Genomic DNA, 23,496 nt, shown 5'->3' with positions numbered 1-23,496 from the left:
ACAGAGAGTCTGGTCCTAGCCATCCTATTTCAAGACAGACGCATGCAAAACACACCCAACCCTATAATGAATAAAATCAAGACCAAGTTCCTTGGAAAACTCGCTTCTTCTTTCCTGTAACCACAACCTAGAAAGGTCCTTGTACAGCACTATCTTAGAAGGCGAACAGGGCTCGGTAATTCGGGCCCTAACGCTGACACATATCATTCTTACACTTATATCAGCAACAAATAAATACCTTGCCAGGATAACATTTGTACAGTTACATGCACATACTTAATAGCCTGCCATGGTATTCTCATCCAAGCTCCGTCCTAATAGCTTCATCGTCCATTGGGCGTAGTTTCTACATCGTCACATCTGTGAGAATGAGGACGATGAGGATAAACGACTCCAACTTGGACAGAAACATTCCTGTAAGCGTCGTCCAGGACCGCCTCAGCCTCAGAATTGTGCTTCTTCTGTTTCCTCCTCCGATAAAGAGCCAGGAGAAGATCGCCCTCCGTTTTGTTCGCCTCTCGGTCGCGGTTCCGGTCGCAAGGGGTTCCTTGGCTATCGATGTGCGGCCTATGGCGACGAAGAGCGGTGGCAGCTCTTTCTCAGCCGCCTGGATTGCCTGATCGAGGAATCATGGCAGGACCTTGATCGTGAATGCTGTGAAGAGGGCTCCTTCAGCGCCGTAGTCCGAGATGCTACTGAGATCAGGTGGGTAGAAGATCCGACGTTGCAGGGACAAGGAGTGGAGGAGGTCAAACGGTTAGATGCTTCCTGTTCTTTTTTTTTGTCCTTTCCCTTCGCAAAGGTTGTCGTCATTTTGAATTGACTACGCTAACCACAACTCATTGCGCTACATGTCTACCCTCTAGACGATTCAACATCCTCCAACGTAAAATACCTCAAGGCAGCCCCGATTCTGACGACTTCGACGATAAAAAGCTCGCCGAACTGTATAATAAACCATGGTGGGAGCGTGATCTGCCGATCCCGTTTGACTTGCACGATCAGATCTGCGTCATGGTTGATGAGTCCAGCCTGGAGTCGGTGATTGAATCTCCCACGCACAAACATTTCATCTATCGAGCAGAGCGCTATGATATCCACATGGAGGAAATGCCTCTGCCACCGGAACTCCAAACTCGGGCCGCTCATGCAAAGGAGATCGGCTACCTCGACCAATTCCGCATGCTGTACCAGAAAAAGCATCTGCGGGGATATCTGATCGCCATCGATGGTGACTGGGAGGACGATGGCGACGATGACCATGAATATGAAGCCGAATATGTCGCCGACGCCCGCACCGCTCGCGCGGACGGCGACATGGATTTTGCACGTGGACTCAACGCCGAGGTGAGAAGGGCGCGAATGAAACGAGAACTCGGGATCAAGGTTCGTGGATAAATAAAGGTCTGCGCGCAGGATATCTTCAACGCATTCGGTGGCAGCGTGTGGGAGTATTATGACCTCTCTTTTGAGGAAATCTTTGAAGATGGTAGGGGGAATGTGGAGGACGAGATGCTGCTCTGCGATCAGTGAACTTTATTATGATAACTTGCTATTATTTATGGAGGATAGCCTGAACATAGACTTTTATTACTCTAATTTGTGATCCAGCTGCCACTGGCCTCCTGCTCCAAGGTGATCATTTTAACACCAGAAAATTTCCTTCTTACGATTTGCCTAAGATTAGAGCAATTACTACCACTAATCTACTCCTTTCCTATTCTCTATTATTGCAAACACAGACCTAAGCTTTTTCTCCAATTCCTTGGCCTGCTCCAATAATAGCAAGGTTCCGTCTAGGGACAGGCTGGCAAAAATGGATGCCGGAGACATTCACATAATCCAATATCCCAAAAGCCATGGCCCAAAGGAATGAGCATAAGATAAGTTTATTTTATTTTCCTCAAAATGTCTGTGCATTACCATATCAGACAATCCTTATAATTCATAGACATCACTGCACAAGACAAATAATCAACCTTCTTCTAAAGATCCGCCGACAAGGAGGCTCGATGTACAGCAAGAGAAGGTTTTCCATCGTCAGGTCTGTTGTTGGTGTTGTTGTTGTTGTTGTTGTTGTTGGAAGCGATGTCCCTCGTCCGTCCCTGTCACCTGGACAAGCAAGTCGAGGTCAGCAGCTATACAAGTCAAAGAAGTCACATTGCATTGCGCATTGGAGAGAGGATCCATTTTATTTCAATATTCTCATTTTCTTTTGCTGCTTCTTCTTTTTTTTTTTCTTTTCATTTACAATCATGAAAACACCAAAGATGTCCACTATCCTGGCAAGGCAGCGACAAGACTTCTGACTCATCAGGGAGAAGTTCTCTCAAATTTACTTTAGTGACGTACATTTTTACAAGCAGAACATCTTGGCTCGACTCCATCGCAATAAATAGATATTTTACCGGAAGAAAGAACTGTCCGCTCTTTGTACACCAATTCTTCTGGTCTTGATCAAGATAAACACGCTGAATTTTTTCCGCCGGCACTGCGTGCAAGCCAGCTCTTGTCGATGACGCTTGGGCGTTCGTCCCAGTGGCATCCTACAATCTTAGTGTCTTGTCAGCGATTCCTCAGGGAAAAGAACAACTGCTGCTCGTGCTTATTGTTATCGAGCTGAGATGAGTGGGGATGTTTGCAAGTTAATCGATCGGATGTGGCGTTACTAACCGGATCCCCACACCTCTAATACTGCGGAGAAATGCGGGGTGACGACCTCATAGAGCACAAGGTGGACGAATCGGATTCTCGCTTCTCGAGGCCGTGGAGCACCCACTGGGAAACTGCGAACCCGATTGGCCAGGATAAGAGTAGCACACGTGCCAGTAGGTAAGGCATATATGATGATCGCTTTATGGGAGCTTTTCTTCAGACGAAAGACCATCGCGGAAAAATTCAGGACCATGGTTTTGTTGCTCAGAGAGCTCATAGCTCTCCCCGTGGCCACCGCGACTGGGGTGTGTCTCTTGGTGCTCCTCAGTTACATCGCCTATCAACGTTTCTTGCATCCGCTGGCCAAGTATCCCGGCCCTTTCCTGGCAGCCCTCACCGACCTCTGGCAGGTCCACCAGTTCATGACACTGCAGCAACCATACCACCTGACGGAGCTACATCAGAAATATGGCCCGATTGTGCGCTATGGCCCAGACAAGCTCAGCATCACCGAAGAAAGTGCCATCCCGATCATCTATCAGAAAGGATCGAGGATGATGCCCAAGACCGAATTCTACGATGCGTACGGAGCGGCGCATCCGAACGTGTTCGGTATGAGAGACGAGACTGTCAGTATCTATCAGAACTGTTGCCTGACGGATGCTGACAGCTGACGTAGTTGCATTCGATTAGAAGGCGACATATGTCGCACAGCTTTTCCATCACCTATGTCAAAGAAATGGAAAAATATCTCGATTTGAATATCCAAATTCTAAAGGACAAACTACGAGTTTATGCGGCAAAAAATGAAGTCTTTGACCTGAAGAAGGCCTTACATTACTATGTCATCGACACCCTTGGGGAACTGGCCTTTAGCCAATCCTTCGGTGTTCAGATTGCTGACGACGAGTCCCTCGCCCCTCCAGTTATGGAGCACAGTCTGCTGGCCGCCGTTACTGGCGCGTGGCCCATGATGACAGTGAAATTAAAAAGATGGCTTCCTCTGGTCCCTCATCAAGGCTTGCAGAAACTCTTCAAAGGCCGTCAGGCATGCGCAGATCTAGCATCCCGATGCGTGGAGCGAAGGCTCTCCAATCTCCGAAGCACGGAGAAGGACGGAATCGCTGCCACCGAGAGGAAAGATATCTTGACCAACCTTATCTTAGCGAAGCATCCAGATACTGGCGAAAGATTATCTCAGGTCGACTTGGAGACCGAAGCATTCGGATTCATGTAAGTAGAGATATAAATCCAGGCGATCACTCCATTCTAAATGCAGAAGTTCTTTGCTGATATCAATTAATCAGCATTGCGGGAACCCATACGACAGGTGCGACTGCCGCTTTACTTTTCTACCATCTTCTGCATGCCCCTGATATAATGACAAAATGCGTGGCGGAGATTGATGCCAACCTCCCGCCTCTGGAGCCCGATCAACCGGCTTACCCAGTCACTCTTGTCGAAGCGTCTTTGCCGTACCTGCGCGACTGTATTAGAGAGAATTTCCGGATTACGCCTGTGTTTACCATGCCCCTTGCCAGACGAGTCCTGGCCCCGGAGGGAATCACTGTCGCAGGACAGCATATTCCACAAGGAGTACGTCTCTCCCTTTTCCCTGTTTCTGCCAGTATATCGTGTTTGATTGCGGAGATATAGCACTGACAATTTGAAAAAAAAAATCACTTTAGACCTCTGTTGCAGTATGCAATCATGCATTCCATCATAATCCGGACGTCTGGGGTCCTGATCATAATATATTTGACCCTTCGCGGTGGAACGACCCAGATACCGCAGCCAAGTCCGGACTGTTGATGCATTTCGGTCTGGGAGGACGCCAGTGCATTGGCAAAACGGTCGCAACGACAAACATCTACAAACTGATGAGTACGCTGCTGCGTGAATTCGAGTTTGAGATGGCAGATGAGACGGAACGACTGGATGTGGGAAAAGGCTTGTATCGGGGGAAGCTTCCTCGACTCATCAGCGTTGGCATCAGCGACCTGCAAGACCCTTTACTAGTACGGGTTCGGCCAAGAAGCAAGGCTACACCCAAGGCCAGAGAATCCCCGGTGCTGCCTCCAGCTCTGGCTAGTGCATCTGATTGCCTATTTTCGTAACAACACTCCCCTTGGCGTCTTTTATCCAACTGTTCAACATACTGCTACTTAATATACCATGCTTGCGAGCACAATTCCATCAACAGGAAGCTTGTTAAACAAGCCTTCCTAGGATATGAAATGCTCAATATCGGGATCAGGTTCGCTTTCGAAGGTCGATTGTAGTCTACAAACAGACCCTTTAGATAACTGCAGCAGCCAATGGGGTCCTGTTCATCAAGAGTAACTAGATTATAGGCCAACAAAACATCTCTCTCTCTCTTTTTTTCTGTTGTTGTTTCATTCTGTAATACAAGCAGGCAATACTAGCAAGGTTTCCTTTAAGCAATAGATAAATACACACGTTGCGTCTATTTTGAGTTATTCATAATTATTATTATGATAGAGAAGTATTCAAATCGTAATATATGTAGTCCATCGCAAGAAGTTTCCACCTATCCCGGTTTCCTATAAAACTAGGATTTCTCCACCACAATTATGTCGAAAATAAAGTGAATAAAAACAATTTAAATAACTGGTCTAACCAATTCCCACTTTGTTTAAAAAATAATATTGCTTTCCTTGAAAAAAAAAAAGGACAAATGTTTCGTGAAATGTTGACCTAAAATATATAAATAGTCTATTTTTTATATAATTAATCCGGAATAGCAATCACAGCATTCGCCGACAAGGAATTAATTCAGTATCTAAGCTCATTTTTTTTTCAGTACCTGAGCTTTTTCTTCTACCTTTTTCTTGAACGATTTGCGCTTATTCTATTCTTGCTTATTTCAGGTTATTCAAAAAAAATTATGACAGAAAAATCTTCCACTTGTTTATACAGAGTAGACTATTTGACATCTTTCCAAATACAGAGTACTTGCAAACTCACCATCTCCGCATTCTGCTCGGAAGCTCATGCCGTGGCTTCCCCGCAATTATTGGCCCAAGCAAATTATTTCGTCTTGCAGATCTCTGAACATGGTTTTTTTGGCGTGGATTGAGCTCCTCTCGATTAACGCGATGAATCATACTCGGGACGACTACTCCGTACTCAGCTAATTCAACATCCCCCTAAGCCGTCCCCCAACACCTCAGGAGACTCGATGACGACCACTTTTAACACAAAATCCAGAATTGTTGACAGTCAAGGGAATTCCTTCTGCAGCACGACTGGTTCAAACCTTCGACGAAGCCTGTGACTAAGCCGGTAGACCAGAAAAGTGATACGGAGCTCTTTGGCGAGATTTATAATGGGATACAGAAATATATATATATCAACACCTGGCCCCAGACAGTTTGCTGGTGACTGACTGGCTGACTAAGAAGGCCTGAAGAGCGCAGACTGAGCCTGGCGCTTGGCTGTCATCATTATGAACAATGGAGCAACATCATGTATGGAGGAAATAATCTGTCATTGTCAACGCTCAAGATCTCGCTCACAACTCCCTACCTGTTCGGCGGAGTGGGTCCAATGAAGCCGATTACTTACCTAGCGCGTCCGGCCTTCAGACTAATATATCTCTAGGGGCCTAAAAATCTCCACAACAAGCATCATTGGTCTAGTGGTAGAATTCATCGTTGCCATCGATGAGGCCCGCGTTCGATTCGCGGATGATGCATCTATACAATGTTGACTTCAACAGGGTCGATGTAGCCTGTTGAACATTTTTTTTTTCAATTTTCTCATTGTCCGGATTTATATTCGCTTGTTTACGGTAAGATCCTATTGGTTAAGTCTTCAATGCATTGTCTTCCAATAAATTCAACTTGGAACCATGGTAAGTTACAACCTTAACCTTGGAGAGCAGTAAATATCTACGCCAATGGAGATGCTTCCAGGCCAAGACGCTAATCTGGACATTTTATTGCCCGTTTAAACATTCTAATATTTTCCCACCACTCTGCGGCCAGCGTTCTGTTTTTATCCGACAGATTTTCGTTTTACCTTTGCACAAGATGTGTTGTGCTCCTCACTATCCACTACTAGCCATAGAAGCAATGAAGAAGCTCTTCGGCACATTTGATGCCGGCACAGGGATAAATGCAGCGGCTGCACCCCATTATCGCCTGCGTGGACCATAGTCAAAATGGATCGCTTCTTCCGATTCCTGGCGTGCGCCTGGTTGTTGCTTGGGACATTCACATCCCCAGCAGCTGGCGCACCGACAGTGACGGTTCTCAACGGCACCTATGTTGGCCGTTACCTGCCGGGTTGGGACCAAGATGCCTTCCTTGGAATCCCCTTTGCCCAGCCTCCTGTAGGGCCGCTTCGGTTCCGGTGGCCGCAATCGCTCAATACATTCTGGTCGGGAGTCAGGAATGCTACCGAATACGGATACAGCTGTTACCAGTATGGGAGTAACTTCAGCCTGTCGGAGGACTGCTTGACACTCAATGGTGTGTCTCCATTCCCATCGGTCTTGATATCGTTGCGCGCAGAGAAAGTCATCACAGAAAATTATACAGTGGAGATATCGACAATATCGCAAACTCTTTCCTAGATTTATATGAAACTAACAGACGTAGTTGTCCGCCCAAGCGGCTGCGAGAACACCAAGCTCCCCGTACTGGTCTGGATATACGGCGGTGGCCTATCCTCCGGTTCAAGTGCCGACCCGCGATACAACCTCTCGGGCATCGTCCAAACTTCGCAAGCGATCGGCCGGCCCATCATCGCTGTTTCCATGAACTACCGCCTCGGAGTCTGGGGCTTCTTGCAGACGCCCGAGATCCTCGCCGAAGGCAGCAGCAACGCCGGACTGCTGGATCAGCGCATGGCTCTCCAGTGGATCCATGAGAACATCGCCGCCTTCGGAGGCGATCCCCAGAGAGTGACGGTTTGGGGAGAATCTGCGGGTGCCCAGTCGATTGGTCTCCATCTGACTTCCTATGGCGGGAGAAACGACAACCTCTTCCAAGCTGCAATCATGGAGTCCGGCGGGCCTGAAGGCACGGCCATGACGGACCTCTCCTTCTACGCATCTCCTTACGAGAACCTCACTCGGACCGTCAACTGCTGGACTGCCACAGACAAGCTTGCCTGCCTCCGTGGTCTCTCATCTGCTGAGCTCTATGCCGCAGAGACAACCGTGGTGTGGAATCCTATTGTGGACGGGGACTTCCTTCAAGACTATCCGTCCACCTCCATCGCCGAAGGAAAGTTTGTACACGTTCCATTGCTCATCGGAGCCAACACGGATGAAGGCGTTAGTTTCAGCGTCAAGGGACTCAATACCACAACTGCCGTCTTTCAGAGTCTCATGACCTGGAGATCATATACACTCTCCCCGACAAGCATCCGGCAGCTGCTGGAATTGTATCCGGATGACCCAGCAAGCGAACCCCCTTATCACATCACTACCAATGAAACTTTTCCACAGTACGGGCTTCAGTGGCGGAGATCTGCGGCGATTGGAGGTGACCTTGTCATGATCGCGCAGCGTAGGAAGGTCTGCGAAGTCTATACCAGTGCCGGCCAAGACGTCTACAGCTACCGTTTCGATACGCCAGCATGGAATGCGGTGCCTACAGATGGGATCCCGCATTTCGTGAATGTTGCATTTAGCTTTCAGAATATCAGCGGTAATCTGGGACCTCTGCCGCAGTACCAGAGCTACAAGAACCTAAGCTTCGATATTGGGAGGGCATACGTGAACTTCGTATATGATCACAATCCCAACGGTGACTCGGAGGGGGGATTACCCTCGTGGCCGAAGTACAGCTTACAGCAGCCGACTAACATGGTGTTGAACAGCAATGGAAGCTTTGTCGAAGCTGATACGTGGAGGAAAGCAGGAATCACGTTTATCAATACGATTTGGAGGGAACTTCTGTCATAATTAAGTAGCAGACAGGATCCGGAAGGAAGAAATCCTTGACATGGAAGATGAGTTATCTCTACTGCACAGACGTGATCTTTTCTTGAGTGGTTTTGAGAATCAGGGAATGCAAAGGATCGTCGCGGTGATTGTCTTGTTCCTATCATCTACAGGTATAGCACCTCAGAGGTATGAAATTTACATGTACATAATTCGGGGACGTTAGCCTCAACAAATAGAACCAAATATATATAGGTTACTCTAGATATTTTTTTCTTTTTTTCTTTTTTTTTTCTTTTTCTTTCCTTTTTTTCTTCCCAATTATCCGCTCCAGAAAATATGATAAAAAAAAATATTATGCAGCGCGCCCGGTTCAACTCATTAGATAGGTCTGCAATATATATAACCTCAGCGGACTTGGTTCAATGAAGATTTATTTTTTCGTGGGGACTTGGGTACAATACCTCATAACACATGTATCTACTGCACTCCCTGTTCTTATATTGAATAATATTTATAAGGAACGTGGTTATATGTATAAGAGGTGTTCAGTTAAATAGGAGTACATCAGAAAGAAAAAAGTACAAACGAAAGGCGAAAAGTGAATCTATATATGATTTGTTTTGTTCTTTTTTTTTTCTGTCTTGTTTCAAGGAGTAACTCCCGAGAACGATGACATGGAAACTTAGGTTCCATAGATGGTTCAAGGAGTTAGTTAGCGTCGTTATTGTGAGACTGGAAAGAATGAAAATGTATATAGCATGGCCCGCGAATCATGTGGATCTCGTCTGCTTGAGCTTGAATGTGTAGAACATAAGCATACTCTCATCGGACGGAGCTCGTACGAAATCGATATCAGCTTGACAACCGGACCTATACGTCCATTCTCGAATAGGTAACCTCGACCTCCGTCGTCTGCGAAATAGTGTTGGAACTCTTCCCTCCATAGACGAGGCGCTCCTCGCTGCCGCTGTCGTTTTCCGACATGGTCCTCCTGTCACCACCGTCTGCCTGACGTGTCCAGGGCCTGCCCCCTGCAGTGATGGAGGTTTTGTTGTTGGTGGTGTTGTCTCCGAAGTCATCTAGCTTGATGTGACTGCAGGAATTGAGAGTGGGATCGGTCGCCGAACTGTGCTCGCCTGGCTTGCGGAAGAAGTACCGGAGCGAGGTGATTGCTGGGATGGAACTGACGATGATACCGACGGTAGGTTCAACCATGGACCAGTCCATTGGTACCCCCATTGCCCAGTGGTGTCCGGGTCGGTGAGGAGGGCAGGAAGGAAACCGAGACGGACGCAGGAGGTTACGACAGCACTGGAAGAAGAAGGTCAGTGAGAAACAGAGGGGGTTCTGGAATGGAAAAACATACAAGGTGCCGATAAGAAAAGTCAGGAGAGTAACCGCCTTTCTCTTCTGGTCCATCTGCAGGGGTTTGATGATTGGGACCGCCAGAAGATAGACCATGGTGTCGGTGATTATCCCGGTGATTGCGTTCCCCAGGTAGGAAGCACTGGCGTTGATACACTTGCCTTTGACATCAGACCTGAATGCTGCCTCGATCGGGTGACACTGGAACGCAGCGACGAGGACGTTTGCCGTCGTATTCATGCTGACGAGCGTGAACACCGCCCAGTTGAGCCTGGTCAGCCTTGTTGACTGGACTCCCCGGAGAATGCGCCGGTAAAGCGACAGAACGGACAATTTGACCATTCCAAGCACCGTATTGTAGAACAACGCGCAGAAGTAAATGGCCTTGATGCGTGTCAGTAGGGGCTCATAATCGGGCAGGGCGTATTGGGGCGATCCTGACAAAGTTGTACTGGTCGAGTCCTTCTTGTCCCTTATAGTACAGCACTGCTTCAACGTGTGCTCCCATGCCGCGTTCGATAGCTAGATGGTCGTCATTAACCATACAAATTGTAGGAGTTAGCGGTGTGAGTACTAACCAATAAGCTCTGCGATTGCTAGACCATAGAAAGTGCACTGTGAATGGAGGGTCAGTCTGAATTCAGCTTGACGCGGACCACGACAACATTACCACTGCGAGGAAGTTGAAAACTGTACAAGCTCATTCATTAGCCTCACGTTATGTCGCAGAAGATTTGGTTACGGAAGACGAACCATCGTCCATTCCAAGAAAATGGAATTTATCGACTCTTGCCGCCCCAAGCTTGACTTTCAAGCATAGCATCCGATGCTGCGGAGGATAAAAGTCACTCCCACAAGACAACAACAAGCGATTGTTAGAGCTCGCTCGCTCGACTAGGCACTGCGGTCAGTTGATAACATACAGATGCAAAGGAAGATGGGAATAAACCAACCGTCTGCGTCTGATTTGCGAGGGGCAGAGGGGGGCCGGGTTCGAAGGGCATTGTTGAAGTAGAATCCTGTAGTATCTAAAACTGTTCTTCTTGACAGAACGAACTGAACAATAGAACAAGGAAACGAAAGAATAACTCCAACGAAAGACGAGATCACGGACAACATAAAAAAAAGCTCTTGAAAGTTAATATAGACTAGCGCTCGGCTGCGCTTGGGACGCTGGAGTCCCCCGATACTCGACTCCTACGCTCAAGAGAGGGAATACAAAAGCCATGACAGAGAACAAGGCTCGTCTCGCGATCAAGGACTTCGGTCAGGGCTTAGGGCAGGATCTACGCAGGACATCCTCCCTGAAGGTGCTACCCTGTAAAAAGCAAAACTGACAGTTGAAACCCCTGAAGCCTCGAGGAGGCTTTCGAGGAGCAGATCAACGGCTTCTAGGCGGGAAACAGCAGTATTACATTGGTGGGTCACGTAGGAAGGCGTCGAGGAGAATCGGCGGAGGAATATTCCTATGACAGGTACGCATTTGGTAGAAGCGAGGCTGAGTGGTCAGCGTAATTCCCCAGACGAACCCCGGACGCTTTAAGGGTGAGCAATTCTTCAGCCCCTTCTAATAGCTGTATATCAATAACAACAGCTCAGACAACCCATAGACCTCGTATAGCTCGAGGCTGTATAACTTTTGCAGTGGTTGAATTGAGCAGGCACTCTTCGGGAATGGACACAAATCTCACGGTCACCCTTAATTCTGGCATGAAAACACCCCCCTTTTTTTTGGCCGCAGCCTCCCCAGATGAACCCGTGCTCTGCTGATTGTAAGTACGGTACTTACCGTACAAATCTCTTACCTAATATTATGCATTTGGCATCTACTGTACATTCTGGGCCTTGCCTTGGGACTGCCAAACCTTTAGATAACCTCACCGGGCAGTTGAACGTATCAGGACGGCCACTGGTTTGGGTCGCATAATTGCACTGAACAGGAATTCTAGCCTGCGACTTCGTATACTCTGGAGCATTGCTACGGAGTATAGCGAAATTAGCTAAGCGAACGGAAATAAAGTTTTATAGTGAGTGTCAGGTGAATGAAACTGTTCCGCGGAATCTGCCTGTCGGTTCCTCGGAGACGGAGCCTTCACTATCCCATGGTACAGGAACCTTAACATAGTCGGTAGACATGCTGTTGGCCCGTCACACGGCACACCCGTACCACCGGGACGGCGGACTCGGATCCGTCATCAAACTACGGAATACTCCGTAAGAAGGTGCTGTGCCAGCTTGCCTGTTATGTAGCGCACGTAGCTCCATACGGGGACGTATGTACAAGGTCGAGACCAAGGTCTACAGTGCGAGAAATTCCCCCACACTTTGATGGTGTGTAAAAAAAAAAGTCGGCGCAGCAGTGTAAAGACCAGACCGCTGTGCACAGTTTCAGCAAGGAATATGCAATATGCATGGATGGACACTCTGTGCTACATGATTAATTATCCCCTGAGGTTGACTTGACAATGTTGGATAGTATACTAATCAAGCTATGCGGCGCAGTTACCTTACCAGGGTCTATCCGCTAACTCCCCGGTAACTCCCTAATTTGTTAGACTTCTGACTCTGTCTAGCCTGAATAGGTAAACGATCATGAGCGTCTGATTCCTGTAACTACTATATACTGAAATCAAACGACTTTATTATATATAGCTGGCCCATGTAGTGGCAGATGTAACTACCTAGTACTAGATTACAAAATATACCTGTACTGGCACAAGGAAGTACACGAGACAAGCTCCTTTTGTCTTAACAGAACTACAAATAAAAGAGGATAAGGATCTGCATGCTAAGTAAGACATTAATTTATCCATCCCTTAGTTCCTGTGCCTCACAACCTGTGTGGTCTGGGCTCTGACGAAAGGGCCAAAGCTTGTCAAATAAGGTTGTAGCCTCCGCGCTATGGCACGTTCCGCTCTTTAGCTGAACTTTGAGCGAGATCCTTCTTCCCATTGGCCAGCTTACGTCCCAAGACCGGGAACCCTGCTCCGCGATTAAACTTGCCGCTGTCAAAAAGGCCAAAGGTAGATTGGTGCTTCTATTGGATGTTGCTGTGCCGCAGGCCCACAGTAGTGGTGTAGTGTTCGCGTCTACCGGTCAGTGAATACTACCCTACAAGTGGATCTGCTGTACACTGTACCAACAGGTGAGATACTCAGGGTCTAGAATGAAGGTGGCCGATGAGAGCCGGTTTCTACCAAGAGGTGACGAAACATTAATATGAACAGCTTTTGGATATAGAAGATAAATTGATTGAACTGAGAAATAAATATACTCTCTGAATGAAGAACAACAAATATTAAATGAAAATTTTGAAAGCAAAACGCGTCTACATGAGTCAAGTTTGACCAAGATTTACAACGGCAAGCCCGATCGAGGTCACTATTTTATGCCCGGCGTGTGAGTTTCACGGTGAAGTCCTTGTTGTACCCAACACCACCGGCCACGATAAAGCGGCCTACTTTTACGAGCTCGATATCGAAGCGGCGGATGATCTGCGGTGCACTGTTAGTATCGTCCATTTTGTGGTCTGGAACTCACTTACCTCAGGGAGAAGTTTGTACATCTCCATGATTGCAATGTCCTTGCCCAGGCAAACCCGGGGTCCTATCCCAAACACGAAGCTCTGCGCATCCATCTTCTGGGCAAGGTCTGGGTTCTCGAGCCACCTTTCAGGACGGAACGTGTCGGGGTCAGGAGCGTAGAGTTCCGGATCCCGCTGGACGACATAAGCGTTGCTCGTGATGTCCACGCCGCCGGGGATATAATGTCCATCGACCTTGATACCCTCCTTGGGGGTGACACGCCCAAACAGATTCGTGGCCGGTGGGTTCAGTCTCAAGCTCTCCTTGATGCATGCGACAAAGTACGGGAGATGCTCGCGGACCTCTTCATATTTCACGGGTGTGGACAGCTTGCCTGCGCGGTCTGCAGCTTCGATCTCGGCGAGTGCCTTCTTTCTCTTGTCCTCGTTCAGGACGAGGAAGCGCAGAGTGGACCCCAGACCGGTCCCTGTCGTATCGGCACCAGCTTGAATGAGCAATGTCACATGGGAGATCTTCTGCTCGGGACTGAGTGGTTTTCCATCCATATGAGCCTCGAGACAACTATTATTAAAACGTCAGACCGTGTCACACAATCGCTCAAACGCAAGTCTGGACCTACTGTTGCATAAAATCTGGCTTCCCGTGGTAAGTCTTGTTCGCGATCTGGGCCTCCCGAGTTTGCACTTGGATAATGGCCTGGTTGATCAACCATCCCATCCCACCCTCATCAGTTGTCTTAGGGAGGATCAGAGACGCAAGACCGGGAAGGTGGATAATGTATTTCTGGAAAAATTTGGAGCGTCCAGCAAAGCCAAAGAGATCAAGACCCTGGCGCCAGCTCTTGAGGATACCACGTTCATCCCGGCTGTTCTTGACAAAGCCCCAGGGATCAGTGAAAGAGATCATCGTCATGATATCCGCTGCAAATTCTCTGTCAAGCAGGTCAGTTTCATATGCAGGAGGTATTTGTTAACGGACAGCCGTACGCTACTTTGTCGGACAGAATCACCTCGTCCTTGGCCTCGGCTCGTTCGGTCATTTTCTCAATGAATAATTGCACTTGATCATCGATTCTTGGCTCCCAGCTATTCTTCAAAGACCCAATGGTCCAGTGCTGACCACCGAGCGCTTTCCTCAGGGACCTGTGGATGTCTCCGTCAAGCGTGGTAAACAAATGAGGGGGACCCAGGATTCCCGTCCCATAGAGGCTGGTCTTCTGATTCAGTTTCGGCTCCCAATAGATCTCTTTGAGCGAGGACGGCTTCGGAAAGAGCAACAATGTAGGTGAGATGCGGATGGGCCTCTCCGCTGCACAAGTTGACAACATCCAGTCAGCTCTCTCTCTGCATTCCCATTATCGCTATGACAAGGTCGACTGGTTACGTACTTCCATATTTCTTTACCAAGGACAGAAGCCACTGGGGCTCAACTCTAAACACAGAAATAATCGCAATCGGCAGAGATGACACGGCACAATACCATGGACCGGGGAACTTAGCTAAGGGGTGCCCGTAGAGATTGTAGAAAATGCGCCATAACACAGCAGAGAAGATTGCCGTAGCCAGAAGAACGACAGACACAGGCAGAGACCCGACCAAATCGTTGAAGGCCTCCATGGCTGGCGATGGAGAAGTCCCAAACACAAGTCCAGTCAGCCTTGCAAACACTCTTCTAACAAGGATGATGTGTCTCTGGGATCAGCGGAGGTAAAGGGGAATTTTCGTTCAAGTATTTTCACGGAAGAAATACGAATCAACGGGAAATCAGATGGACCACAACGGCTGTGGGATTGGGAAACCCTGCTATGTCCCTCGTGGCCCTCCCGAGAGCCGGCTCGCGGTGGGAACAGGCGGCTCCCAAGCCCGCCCCTCCTACCATGTATCCGTACTCCGTATGCAAAGCGGGCTAGGGTAACCCAAACGTTGCCCTATGTAGAAAGTGTTCTGTGCATTCTCCATAGCGCCAATTGACAGGACTCTGAGACGACAATTGGGGCAGCAAGGATTGCAGCATGCTTGCTTAGTTTGCAACAGTAAAACGCTGATATCTACGTTTGGGACGGCTCGTATCTGACTTGGTTTGATGTGATTGGATTAAAGCACACCTCTTTTTGTTGTCCTCCTCAGTCACGCGGCGCAGAACGACGCAGGCCGGGTTGTGTGTGGCACAACCAGTGGCTCTACTCTAAAACAAGGGCATGAGTGTCACAACTTGCGCGATTCGACATTTGCAGGGTGGGTCGCTTGACGATGCTGCAGCCGCCAGGGCCCCAAGTCTCGGTAGCTATTGTGGTTCTCCAAGTTCCAATTTTGATTACTGCCGAGGAACAGCATGGGGGACATGAACATGCCAACAAGCTGGGTAGTCAGCGCCACCAGAACCTGGCAGTTGAAAGAAGGTTGGCAGATGCCCCTCCGATTCGCCGGAAGGCCCCCCCCCCCCCGGCAGCGGCCCTTCCGCTCTCGTGTATTTCGTTCATTTCGTTTATTTCCAGCAGAGGGCTAGATCTGCACGTTCTCGCCAGCGTCCTACCACCTGCTGTCACCATTTCACCCGCGGGGCATTTGGGCACCGGCACAGACGATGTGGTCAAGAGTTTAGTCCCCCATAACCAATTTCTTTTTTCATGGACACTTCCTTACCAATGATAAGCGCTTGGCGAATAGCCGCCACTACCAGCCATGGTGAGTGAATATACTACACACAGACTCCTTCATTACGGTCTACTGCAAAATAAACTCTGGCTGTTGATCTTCTCGCGACTGTTTACGAGATAAGTCAAAAGTCTGCCCTTTACACCGCTTTTTGCGCTCAACTTTGGCTTCAATCTTCAAGGAATGTTGAACAGGGGCGATTACAGTGTCTTCACAGTGGTTTGGATAGGACCCTCAATCGCGGTACTCCGTACTCATCAATCTCTATGGATGTATTGGACGAGATGGCCAAGTTTGGGAGATTCCGTTCCCTCTCATCCCCCTGTATGGCGGCTGACTCTGATCCATGCAGGTACTTTCTGCTCGATTGCTGATTGATTGTCGCCTCCAGGCGTACGAGGGGTCCATTCAAAACCGGTATCAGTCATCACTTTTAGACTATGGCGCTAGAAAAGTTTGCTATTTTTTCAGCGCAAGTAAACGTCGCTGTTCGACCCCTTTGTGGGCCATGGGTTTACTAGGTCCCCATTGAAAAAAGAGCCCTGGTACCCCCCTGGCACCCCTGGACTGTGAACCTTTGATTCAGTCCAGTTTCGCGAGCTTCTTCTATCTTCATCTACACCATGGCTTCTTCATGTGCGAAGATTCGACCAACTTTGGCTCTATGGGGAGCTCGTTTCGGATTCATGTCCTATGGCTGAGACGCAGGTGTTTTGGGAGGTGTCCTTGAGACCACCTCGTTTCAAAGCGCCATGAAGGTAAAAGCTCTCCGAGTGTCCATCAGGTAATCTTGGAAATTGACGATTCTGATTCTTCTTAGTTCCCTAACACCACCATTCTGGCAACGATCGTGGCTTCGTTTCTTCTGGCATCATGGCTGGGTTGCTGCATTGTTTCTTCGCCCTGGAGTGACAGAGTTGGCCGTCGTCAGTGGATTATGGCGGGCGCCCTTGTGCAGATTATTGGGACAATCATTTCAGTGTCCAGTTACTCTTATGAGCAGCTAATCGCAGGCCGTGTTGTAATTGTGAGCTCTCCATTACTTTTTTTTTCACCATGTTACTTTTGTGACATCATTGACATTGATGAATAGGGTATCGGCAATGGATTCGTCGTGGCTTCAACGCCAGCGTATATTGCTGAGATCACGCCAGCGACGAAGATGCGTGGACCTCTCGTAGGGGTCCTGATGGGATTCGCCTGCACTGGAACTGCAATTGCGTACTGGGTGTGAGTAATTCTCATTTGGTCCTTCGATTAGACGCTCAATGAAATGTAGGGATTTCGGTTTTACGTACGCCAGCGGACAAGTCGTATGGTGCTTGCCTGTTGCAATTCAGATTTTGTGGTCTCTGCTGACCCTCGTCCTGTTAATCCCTAATGCTGGTAAGTTTTCTCCATCCCTCAATAAATGAGACTGTAGTTGCCGACAACAATCTATAAAGATTCTCCCCGTTGGTACTTCTTGCGAGGCAGAGAGGAAGATGGCGACGCTGTCCTGAGGCAAATCTACCCAGACGAGGAGACCGCTCAACAGGTTCGAAGGGAGATCCTTGCGGAACTTCGACAGGACCGCGGGGAGCCTTTGAAGTTCTCTAACATCTTCAAAGACAAGTCCAACACCCAGGCGGTACGCCGCATTCGAGACGGAGTTGTCCTCGTTGGTGTTGCATACCTGATGGGAATCAACATGATCTTCTACTACATGACCACCATCTTCCAGGTTTACATTGGTCTCCCTGGAAACATTGCCTCGATCTGTTCCGGTTCCACGATGACGCTCCTGGCCATTGGTGTCTTCTTCGGATCTTTCTTCTGTCAGGAGCGTCGCAAATGGCTACTCTGGGGTGCTGCTGCGCAATCCGTCTTTATTATCGCGTTTACGATATTGCTTGCCTTTGGAACGAAGAAGACCTCGTCTGCGGCAGCAGCAGCTCTGTTCGGGTGGATTCTTGTCTTCAGTCCTACGTGGGCCCCTCTCCCTGTATGTGATACTCACCTCTTATCCCGCCAGGGCTCCTCTATTTTGCTGTCAGTCTGTAAGCTAATCAGCTATTTCTGGACACAATAGTACATCTATGTCAGTGAGACCATGCCTCTTCGCCACCGCCACACCGGAGTCGGTCTCAGCATTTCATCCCAACGGCTCATGGCCTTCCTCACTGTCTACGCGGGACCTATTGCGATCGCTAGCATCGGATGGAAAACATGGATTTGGTTCGCTGTGTTCAACGTCATTGGATTCCCTTATGGTACACTACATCAATTCCCCCTTGGTTTGATGCGTCATCTGACAGCAGCCTTCCTGTAGTCTATTTCTTCATCTTCGAAACGAAGGACAAGAGTCTCGAGACCATGAACGAGCTCTTCGGTGAGAAACTCGATATCAGCAGCAGCGACTCGAGTGACATCGATCTTCCTGAGCCGGACAAAGCACCAGCGGCGACCACAGCCCAAGAAACTGCTGCCGTTGCTTGAACAATTCAATACATAAGACAACATTAATGCCCTGTCGGTGCTCAACTGTTTGCTTGCTAAATGGAGACTGGCGCTGAACTGGAGAGAGGTTTCCTAGTTTGGGGGATGACATTTGCCATTCCGCCTCGCTTCCGTCCATTGACAAATTGACTTTAATTGTATGTGAACCATATGAGAATTTGGCTTATAGTATATAGTACACAAGTAATACCTCAGATATTGTTAGAATTATTCAATTCTTATTCTAATCCCAGTTGTGATGATTCAAAGATATGGCAAACACAACTGCGCTTGTTCTCGTAGCGCTCGTAGAGTGAGGGCCAAATTATTGTCTTCTTTCAAGTTAAACCTTACCTTCGTAGACTCGATGCTGTCCTTTTTGCTTGGTACATAGAAAAAAAATGTTTTGACGTTGATCTTCGTCTGTGGATGGATGGTTTTTTTTTCCCTTGTCTTTCCTGTTTTGACTATCCGCACCCAGAAAAAAAAGAGAGAGAGAGAGAGAGAGACAGAAGCGAGCGGTTATTTGTCACTTCGTCTTTCAAACATATTCCTTTCTTGAATCGTCACCAAATTCCTCATATTGGCTCTCGTATCTACATACATCCTGAGATTTTGCCATCTTCTATGAATACGTTGCTACTTACGTCGTCTTTGTATGTACTATGACCTAATAGCAGCTAGCAGCAGGCGTGATGAGTCCCAGGGGCATACGAGGATGGACATTCACATCGCGTACAAGCCGGAGGACCTGCTGCGGGAAGGTGGCTGGGAAGACGTCTCCAAAGTCCAGTTCGACCAGGGCTACGCCGCCCTCGCGAAGGATCCGCAGAAGGCGAACATGTCGGCGGAGCTGTGGGCAGAGCGCTCCCAGGTCTTGGACGAGAAGATTCCTGGTAAATGGAAAGTACTTACCTTCCAAAGTCTGGGGAAAGGTCAGGTCTCACAGATGTGGATTTTTGCTGTGTGGTGCAGAGGGCGCCATCCCTGGTGTCGCTGCCGAACTTCACGCGTTCTTGGACATTCTGGAAGTCAAGAGCAAGACGTACGGACACCAGCCGAAATTGAATTTTATCTATGAAAGGAAGTCAGTTCTAGGATGAATGTCGCTGAAGGTTTTTTTTTTCTGTTCAGACGATAGACCCCATCGGTGAGGTGTCACCAGAGTTTTGCAGAGTTATATATGTCGGGCGGCCTCCATCAAGTGAGCTGGGAGAGACCATATGTAGCATCAACACAGACTAAACATATTGCCTCCTCGTAATGAAGAGGTCGATAATTGAACTCGAGCTGTCAACTAGTAATCGTAAAGTTATAATTCGAAATCAGGATTCTGCATGACTCTGCTATTCCTCTATAGATGTGCGTATAGCCATGACCGCAACACGTAATACTATCAACGTATCTATATTCTACTGCATCAAATATTATCTGTCAATCAGCGCTAATTCAACTTTTTTTTTGATCAGTGTAACAGCCCTGTGCGACGTCTCCCCGTATCATCCTGATCTGCCATAGTTTCCCATAAATCCGGCAGCAACAGCTGGGACCGTGATCCCGATTGTTTGGGTCCTCCAAGTTGACGTTGTACCCGTTGTACCCCCAAAAGACGCACACAACCGCTCCAGAAGGGAGAATCTCCCGTTACTTTGCATACTGGCCGGCAATGCGGCCTCTAGGATGCAGCTCTGGCCGTGGAAAAGTTCGGCCTTCCGCTGGATGACTTGATACGGGACATAGTGGAAGCCCCATGATAACAAACCAATGGCCATACCTGATATGAGAGTAGATTGATCAACGATGATGGTTGAACGCTAATTACTCCAAACAACGTGATAGAAAATTTCATAATGCCAAGTATTCTGAGATGCTCTACATACCGCCATCCCTCTCCCTCTTTGAGAAGACCAGTTCAAAAGGGCAGAACCTAGCGGTAAAATAATCCCTAAAGTCAGGCTCGTTGTCGCCGCCGATCCCCTGGTGACGTCCTTCTTTCTTCCCGGCAAACCGGAAGGAAAACGAATGAACCAGCAAGGCAAGCAGTATGCGCATCTCCATCATCGCAAGCACCTTTCCGGCGCAGGAGAATGGACCGGTGAGAAACGGATTGAACGCGTCTCTCCGTCGCACCAGCTCGGGTTTGGAAGACCACCTCTCGGGGATAAATTGGTCGGGGTTGCTGAAGTTCCTAGGATCTGACAAAGCATGGGAGTTTTAGGCGAGGAAAAATGAATGAATGAATGGAAGAGTCGTTACGAACCTCGGTGGATGGTGTATGTAGGAGTTGAGACAAAGACATTGCCCGGAAGCCATCTGCCAGCGACTACAGCCCCTTCAGCTGGAGTGACACGCTGGACGCCGCTAGGAACGGGGGGATACAGTCTCAATGCCTCGTTGATACATCCGTCCAGAATAGGCGCGCCAGCTAATTTCTCGACAGAGAACCCCTCAATAGACTCTATTCGATGATCGATCTCTTCCTGGAGCAATTTCTGCTTCTGTGGATGTTTTGCAAGAAGGAACAAAGTAGCTGCCAGAGTTGTCGTGGTAGTATCGCTTCCAGCGGCAATGGCTAACTCAGAGTCGTAGACCAAGTCACGGTCACTTGATAACTGGTCCATGGAATTGCCCAGAAGATGAGAGAACAGATCTTTGCGTGATGTACCAACCTAGAAACCGGTCAGAGCAAACACCAGGTGATTCTTAGCAGGTGAGGTTCTATAATGAGTACCCGTTTCCTTTCGATGACTTGGCTGGCACACCATCTGAGCCATTCCGCTCTCTTCTGGCTAATCAACGGAAGATGCTGGAACAAAATGAATAGCCACGGAGTGCAAGTAAGGAAGCCGATAACAGGTTTCATGGCCTCGTTCTGGTGAAGAATAAAGTGGGACTTTCCGTTCTTTAACATGCCGAATGGCTTGCCAAAAGCCAGATCGCCAATGACATCGAAAGTGAAATAGTTGAGCCATTTCGTAACCTCAACAGGACGTTCGCCAATTGTGGAAATCTGCGAGATTAAGTCCAGGCAATGTTCCCGGACTCGGGGCTCGTACTCCTTCAGAGCTACAGATGAAGCGATTTCTTAAGCTTGGAGCTCGACTTCCTTCAGTGTAAGGCATCGTACCTGCTATGCTAAAGCCCTTGTCCCAAACTCTTCTCCTCTTTGCATGCAAGGCTTTGTCTCGTGTCGTATGGAGAGAGCGGTGAGGATAGCTATGATCATAGAACGGACCTTTGAGGCAGACGGAGGCCGGGCCATGGATGTCTTTGATTGCGTCGGCATTGTTGATGGAGATCTCACGCGGCCCTATTTCATTGTTAATGTCGGTACGAATACTATCTGCGGCCACATGGAATGCATACGAATTCGGACAAAGTCGCCATATGCCTGATGGAGATCCTGGACTTGTCGGTGGAATTTGAACGATGGTACTGACGACAAAGCAGACCAGAATCCACTGAGCTTTGCACCGACGGGACCCGGAATTCCTTTCAGAGGGTGAAAGACCAGGCGATAGGTGGCTATACTGCCAAACAGGCCTAACAGATACCCGGCAGACAGAGTAGCCAACACAGCAATAGCCTGACTAACTGCCAAATGGCCGAGTATCAGCAGCAATGCTAGTATGGAAAGTGGCAGTATCGTGTAAGTGCCTGCAACGACTGGCGTGTGTCTTTCCCAATCTCCACGAATGAAAAAAGCTTGGTGCGTCGCAACACCGGCCACAGCGGCGGTGCTGAGAAGGATGGACATCGACATCGACATCATTACATCCAACATACTTGCCAGACAGGCCTTCCTGGGGCATTTCTCCTCTCACTGTCTTGGAGCCATGTCGTGGGGGGCTGCGATTATTTAAACTTGATACTACGGTAGAACCCTCTAGACTCCGCTCCTCCTCGACAACGGCTATCTTTATTTCCGATATCAAATCAGACGCAAGCAACCTTTATTACGCGCAGATAGCGGGTGACGTTGATAACGACCGTGCAGCATCTCATACTGTTATCGAATCAGAGGTAAGGGCTAATGCACAGAGGTCTGTTTTTGTTCAACTTTTGTTGCTGATCCTTGCACTAGGCCGACGCAGAAGAAGGCAGCCATACCGGTTCGGCATTAGGGAGATGAGTTGCGTAGCTCATACCCAACCACCGTATGTGCCTCAGCCTTGACGAAACAGATGATGCTAACAAGAGAGTCGTAAAAAGCGAGAATTCGATGCAGTCATTGACTTCATCAATCACTATCTATGTATACAATAATGGTCGTCTCTATGCGGTCTTCAGAACGCCATGTCACCTGCTGAATGATGAAGTTCTCTGTCTTTTCCTAGCAGAGACGCCACTTATCTAACAACGAGCAGTTAGAAAGCGACTGGCATGACAGGCGGCAACACATATATGCTACACATTTGGGAGGACAACTGATATTTTGGCCGTTTTTGGGAGCCCAAGTGTAACGGCACTGGCTGTGCTGATCAGGTGACTATGTCTGTATTAAGTTAGCGCATAGGGCAGGATTATAGGATTAGGAAGATATCACCCATGCCTTTGCATAGGTTGTCATATTTTTTGTTATGTGCTGGGTCCAACCGTAGTTGCAGATACTTAAGTTGGTGGTCAGGGAAGGATCAAACAAACTGAACAGGTTCTTCACTGTGGTCGAACAGACCATAGACCAAGCAGGTCTTGTGCCGAACAGGCAATCACGATAACAAGTAAGGGTCACTGGCTAGCTGCCAAAGATAAACAAGATAAATGTGACTAGGTCAGAGGCAATACCTACTAAAGTGTTACGAGCTGGGTCCAACCGTAGTCGCAGATACTCAGATTGGTGGTCAGGGAAGGATCAAGCGAACCGAACAGGTTCTTCACT

General features: G+C 48.4%; 8 protein-coding genes and 1 non-coding gene across 9 annotated transcripts; 6 read left to right on the top strand and 3 right to left on the bottom strand.

The window, feature by feature from the left end:
* Positions 1 to 289: 289 nt before the first annotated feature.
* VTN77DRAFT_6233 (uncharacterized protein) lies at positions 290 to 1,533 on the top strand (the record flags this gene model as incomplete). The annotated part of the gene is made up of 4 exons (XM_069422489.1): positions 290 to 328; positions 407 to 756; positions 867 to 1,347; positions 1,405 to 1,533. 4 exons carry the CDS (start codon positions 290 to 292, stop codon positions 1,531 to 1,533), a joined length of 999 nt encoding a protein of 332 aa, XP_069276195.1.
* A 1,373-nt stretch (positions 1,534 to 2,906) lies between these two features.
* Positions 2,907 to 4,772, top strand: VTN77DRAFT_6232 (uncharacterized protein; the record flags this gene model as incomplete). The annotated part of the gene is made up of 4 exons (XM_069422488.1): positions 2,907 to 3,284; positions 3,335 to 3,888; positions 3,963 to 4,251; positions 4,344 to 4,772. 4 exons carry the CDS (start codon positions 2,907 to 2,909, stop codon positions 4,770 to 4,772), a joined length of 1,650 nt encoding a protein of 549 aa, XP_069276194.1.
* A 1,530-nt stretch (positions 4,773 to 6,302) lies between these two features.
* On the top strand, positions 6,303 to 6,373 carry VTN77DRAFT_t103. Its single transcript has one exon. It is a non-coding gene; the product is annotated as a tRNA-Gly (tRNA).
* Positions 6,374 to 6,841: 468 nt separating this feature from the next.
* On the top strand, positions 6,842 to 8,593 carry VTN77DRAFT_6231 (uncharacterized protein; the record flags this gene model as incomplete). Its single annotated transcript, XM_069422487.1, has 2 exons — positions 6,842 to 7,151; positions 7,281 to 8,593. The coding sequence occupies 2 exons, from the start codon at positions 6,842 to 6,844 to the stop codon at positions 8,591 to 8,593; spliced, it is 1,623 nt and encodes a 540-aa protein (XP_069276193.1).
* An 852-nt stretch (positions 8,594 to 9,445) lies between these two features.
* VTN77DRAFT_6230 (uncharacterized protein) lies at positions 9,446 to 10,944 on the bottom strand (the record flags this gene model as incomplete). The annotated part of the gene is made up of 8 exons (XM_069422486.1): positions 9,446 to 9,758; positions 9,809 to 9,886; positions 9,942 to 10,324; positions 10,383 to 10,462; positions 10,519 to 10,555; positions 10,611 to 10,630; positions 10,694 to 10,841; positions 10,894 to 10,944. 8 exons carry the CDS (start codon positions 10,942 to 10,944, stop codon positions 9,446 to 9,448), a joined length of 1,110 nt encoding a protein of 369 aa, XP_069276192.1.
* A 2,382-nt stretch (positions 10,945 to 13,326) lies between these two features.
* On the bottom strand, positions 13,327 to 15,101 carry VTN77DRAFT_6229 (uncharacterized protein; the record flags this gene model as incomplete). The annotated part of the gene is made up of 5 exons (XM_069422484.1): positions 13,327 to 13,434; positions 13,485 to 14,046; positions 14,105 to 14,416; positions 14,472 to 14,793; positions 14,873 to 15,101. 5 exons carry the CDS (start codon positions 15,099 to 15,101, stop codon positions 13,327 to 13,329), a joined length of 1,533 nt encoding a protein of 510 aa, XP_069276191.1.
* A 151-nt stretch (positions 15,102 to 15,252) lies between these two features.
* VTN77DRAFT_6228 (uncharacterized protein) lies at positions 15,253 to 18,617 on the top strand (the record flags this gene model as incomplete). Its single annotated transcript, XM_069422483.1, has 10 exons — positions 15,253 to 15,395; positions 15,719 to 16,080; positions 16,152 to 16,169; positions 16,848 to 16,897; positions 16,960 to 17,166; positions 17,233 to 17,369; positions 17,419 to 17,525; positions 17,585 to 18,123; positions 18,211 to 18,391; positions 18,451 to 18,617. The coding sequence occupies 10 exons, from the start codon at positions 15,253 to 15,255 to the stop codon at positions 18,615 to 18,617; spliced, it is 1,911 nt and encodes a 636-aa protein (XP_069276190.1).
* A 718-nt stretch (positions 18,618 to 19,335) lies between these two features.
* VTN77DRAFT_6227 (uncharacterized protein) lies at positions 19,336 to 19,720 on the top strand (the record flags this gene model as incomplete). Its single annotated transcript, XM_069422482.1, has 2 exons — positions 19,336 to 19,513; positions 19,593 to 19,720. The coding sequence occupies 2 exons, from the start codon at positions 19,336 to 19,338 to the stop codon at positions 19,718 to 19,720; spliced, it is 306 nt and encodes a 101-aa protein (XP_069276189.1).
* Positions 19,721 to 20,116: 396 nt separating this feature from the next.
* Positions 20,117 to 22,738, bottom strand: VTN77DRAFT_6226 (uncharacterized protein; the record flags this gene model as incomplete). The annotated part of the gene is made up of 7 exons (XM_069422481.1): positions 20,117 to 20,391; positions 20,498 to 20,812; positions 20,878 to 21,286; positions 21,349 to 21,683; positions 21,745 to 21,927; positions 21,984 to 22,207; positions 22,728 to 22,738. 7 exons carry the CDS (start codon positions 22,736 to 22,738, stop codon positions 20,117 to 20,119), a joined length of 1,752 nt encoding a protein of 583 aa, XP_069276188.1.
* Between the last annotated feature and the right edge of the window lie 758 nt (positions 22,739 to 23,496).

This window comes from Rasamsonia byssochlamydoides (assembly GCF_041956645.1).
Source record: "Rasamsonia byssochlamydoides strain NRRL 3658 unplaced genomic scaffold VTN77scaffold_48, whole genome shotgun sequence".
Lineage (NCBI taxonomy): Eukaryota > Fungi > Ascomycota > Eurotiomycetes > Eurotiales > Trichocomaceae > Rasamsonia > Rasamsonia byssochlamydoides.
The sequence above is the reverse complement of the archived record's forward strand: the minus strand, read 5'-3'. Positions and strand labels throughout refer to the sequence as shown.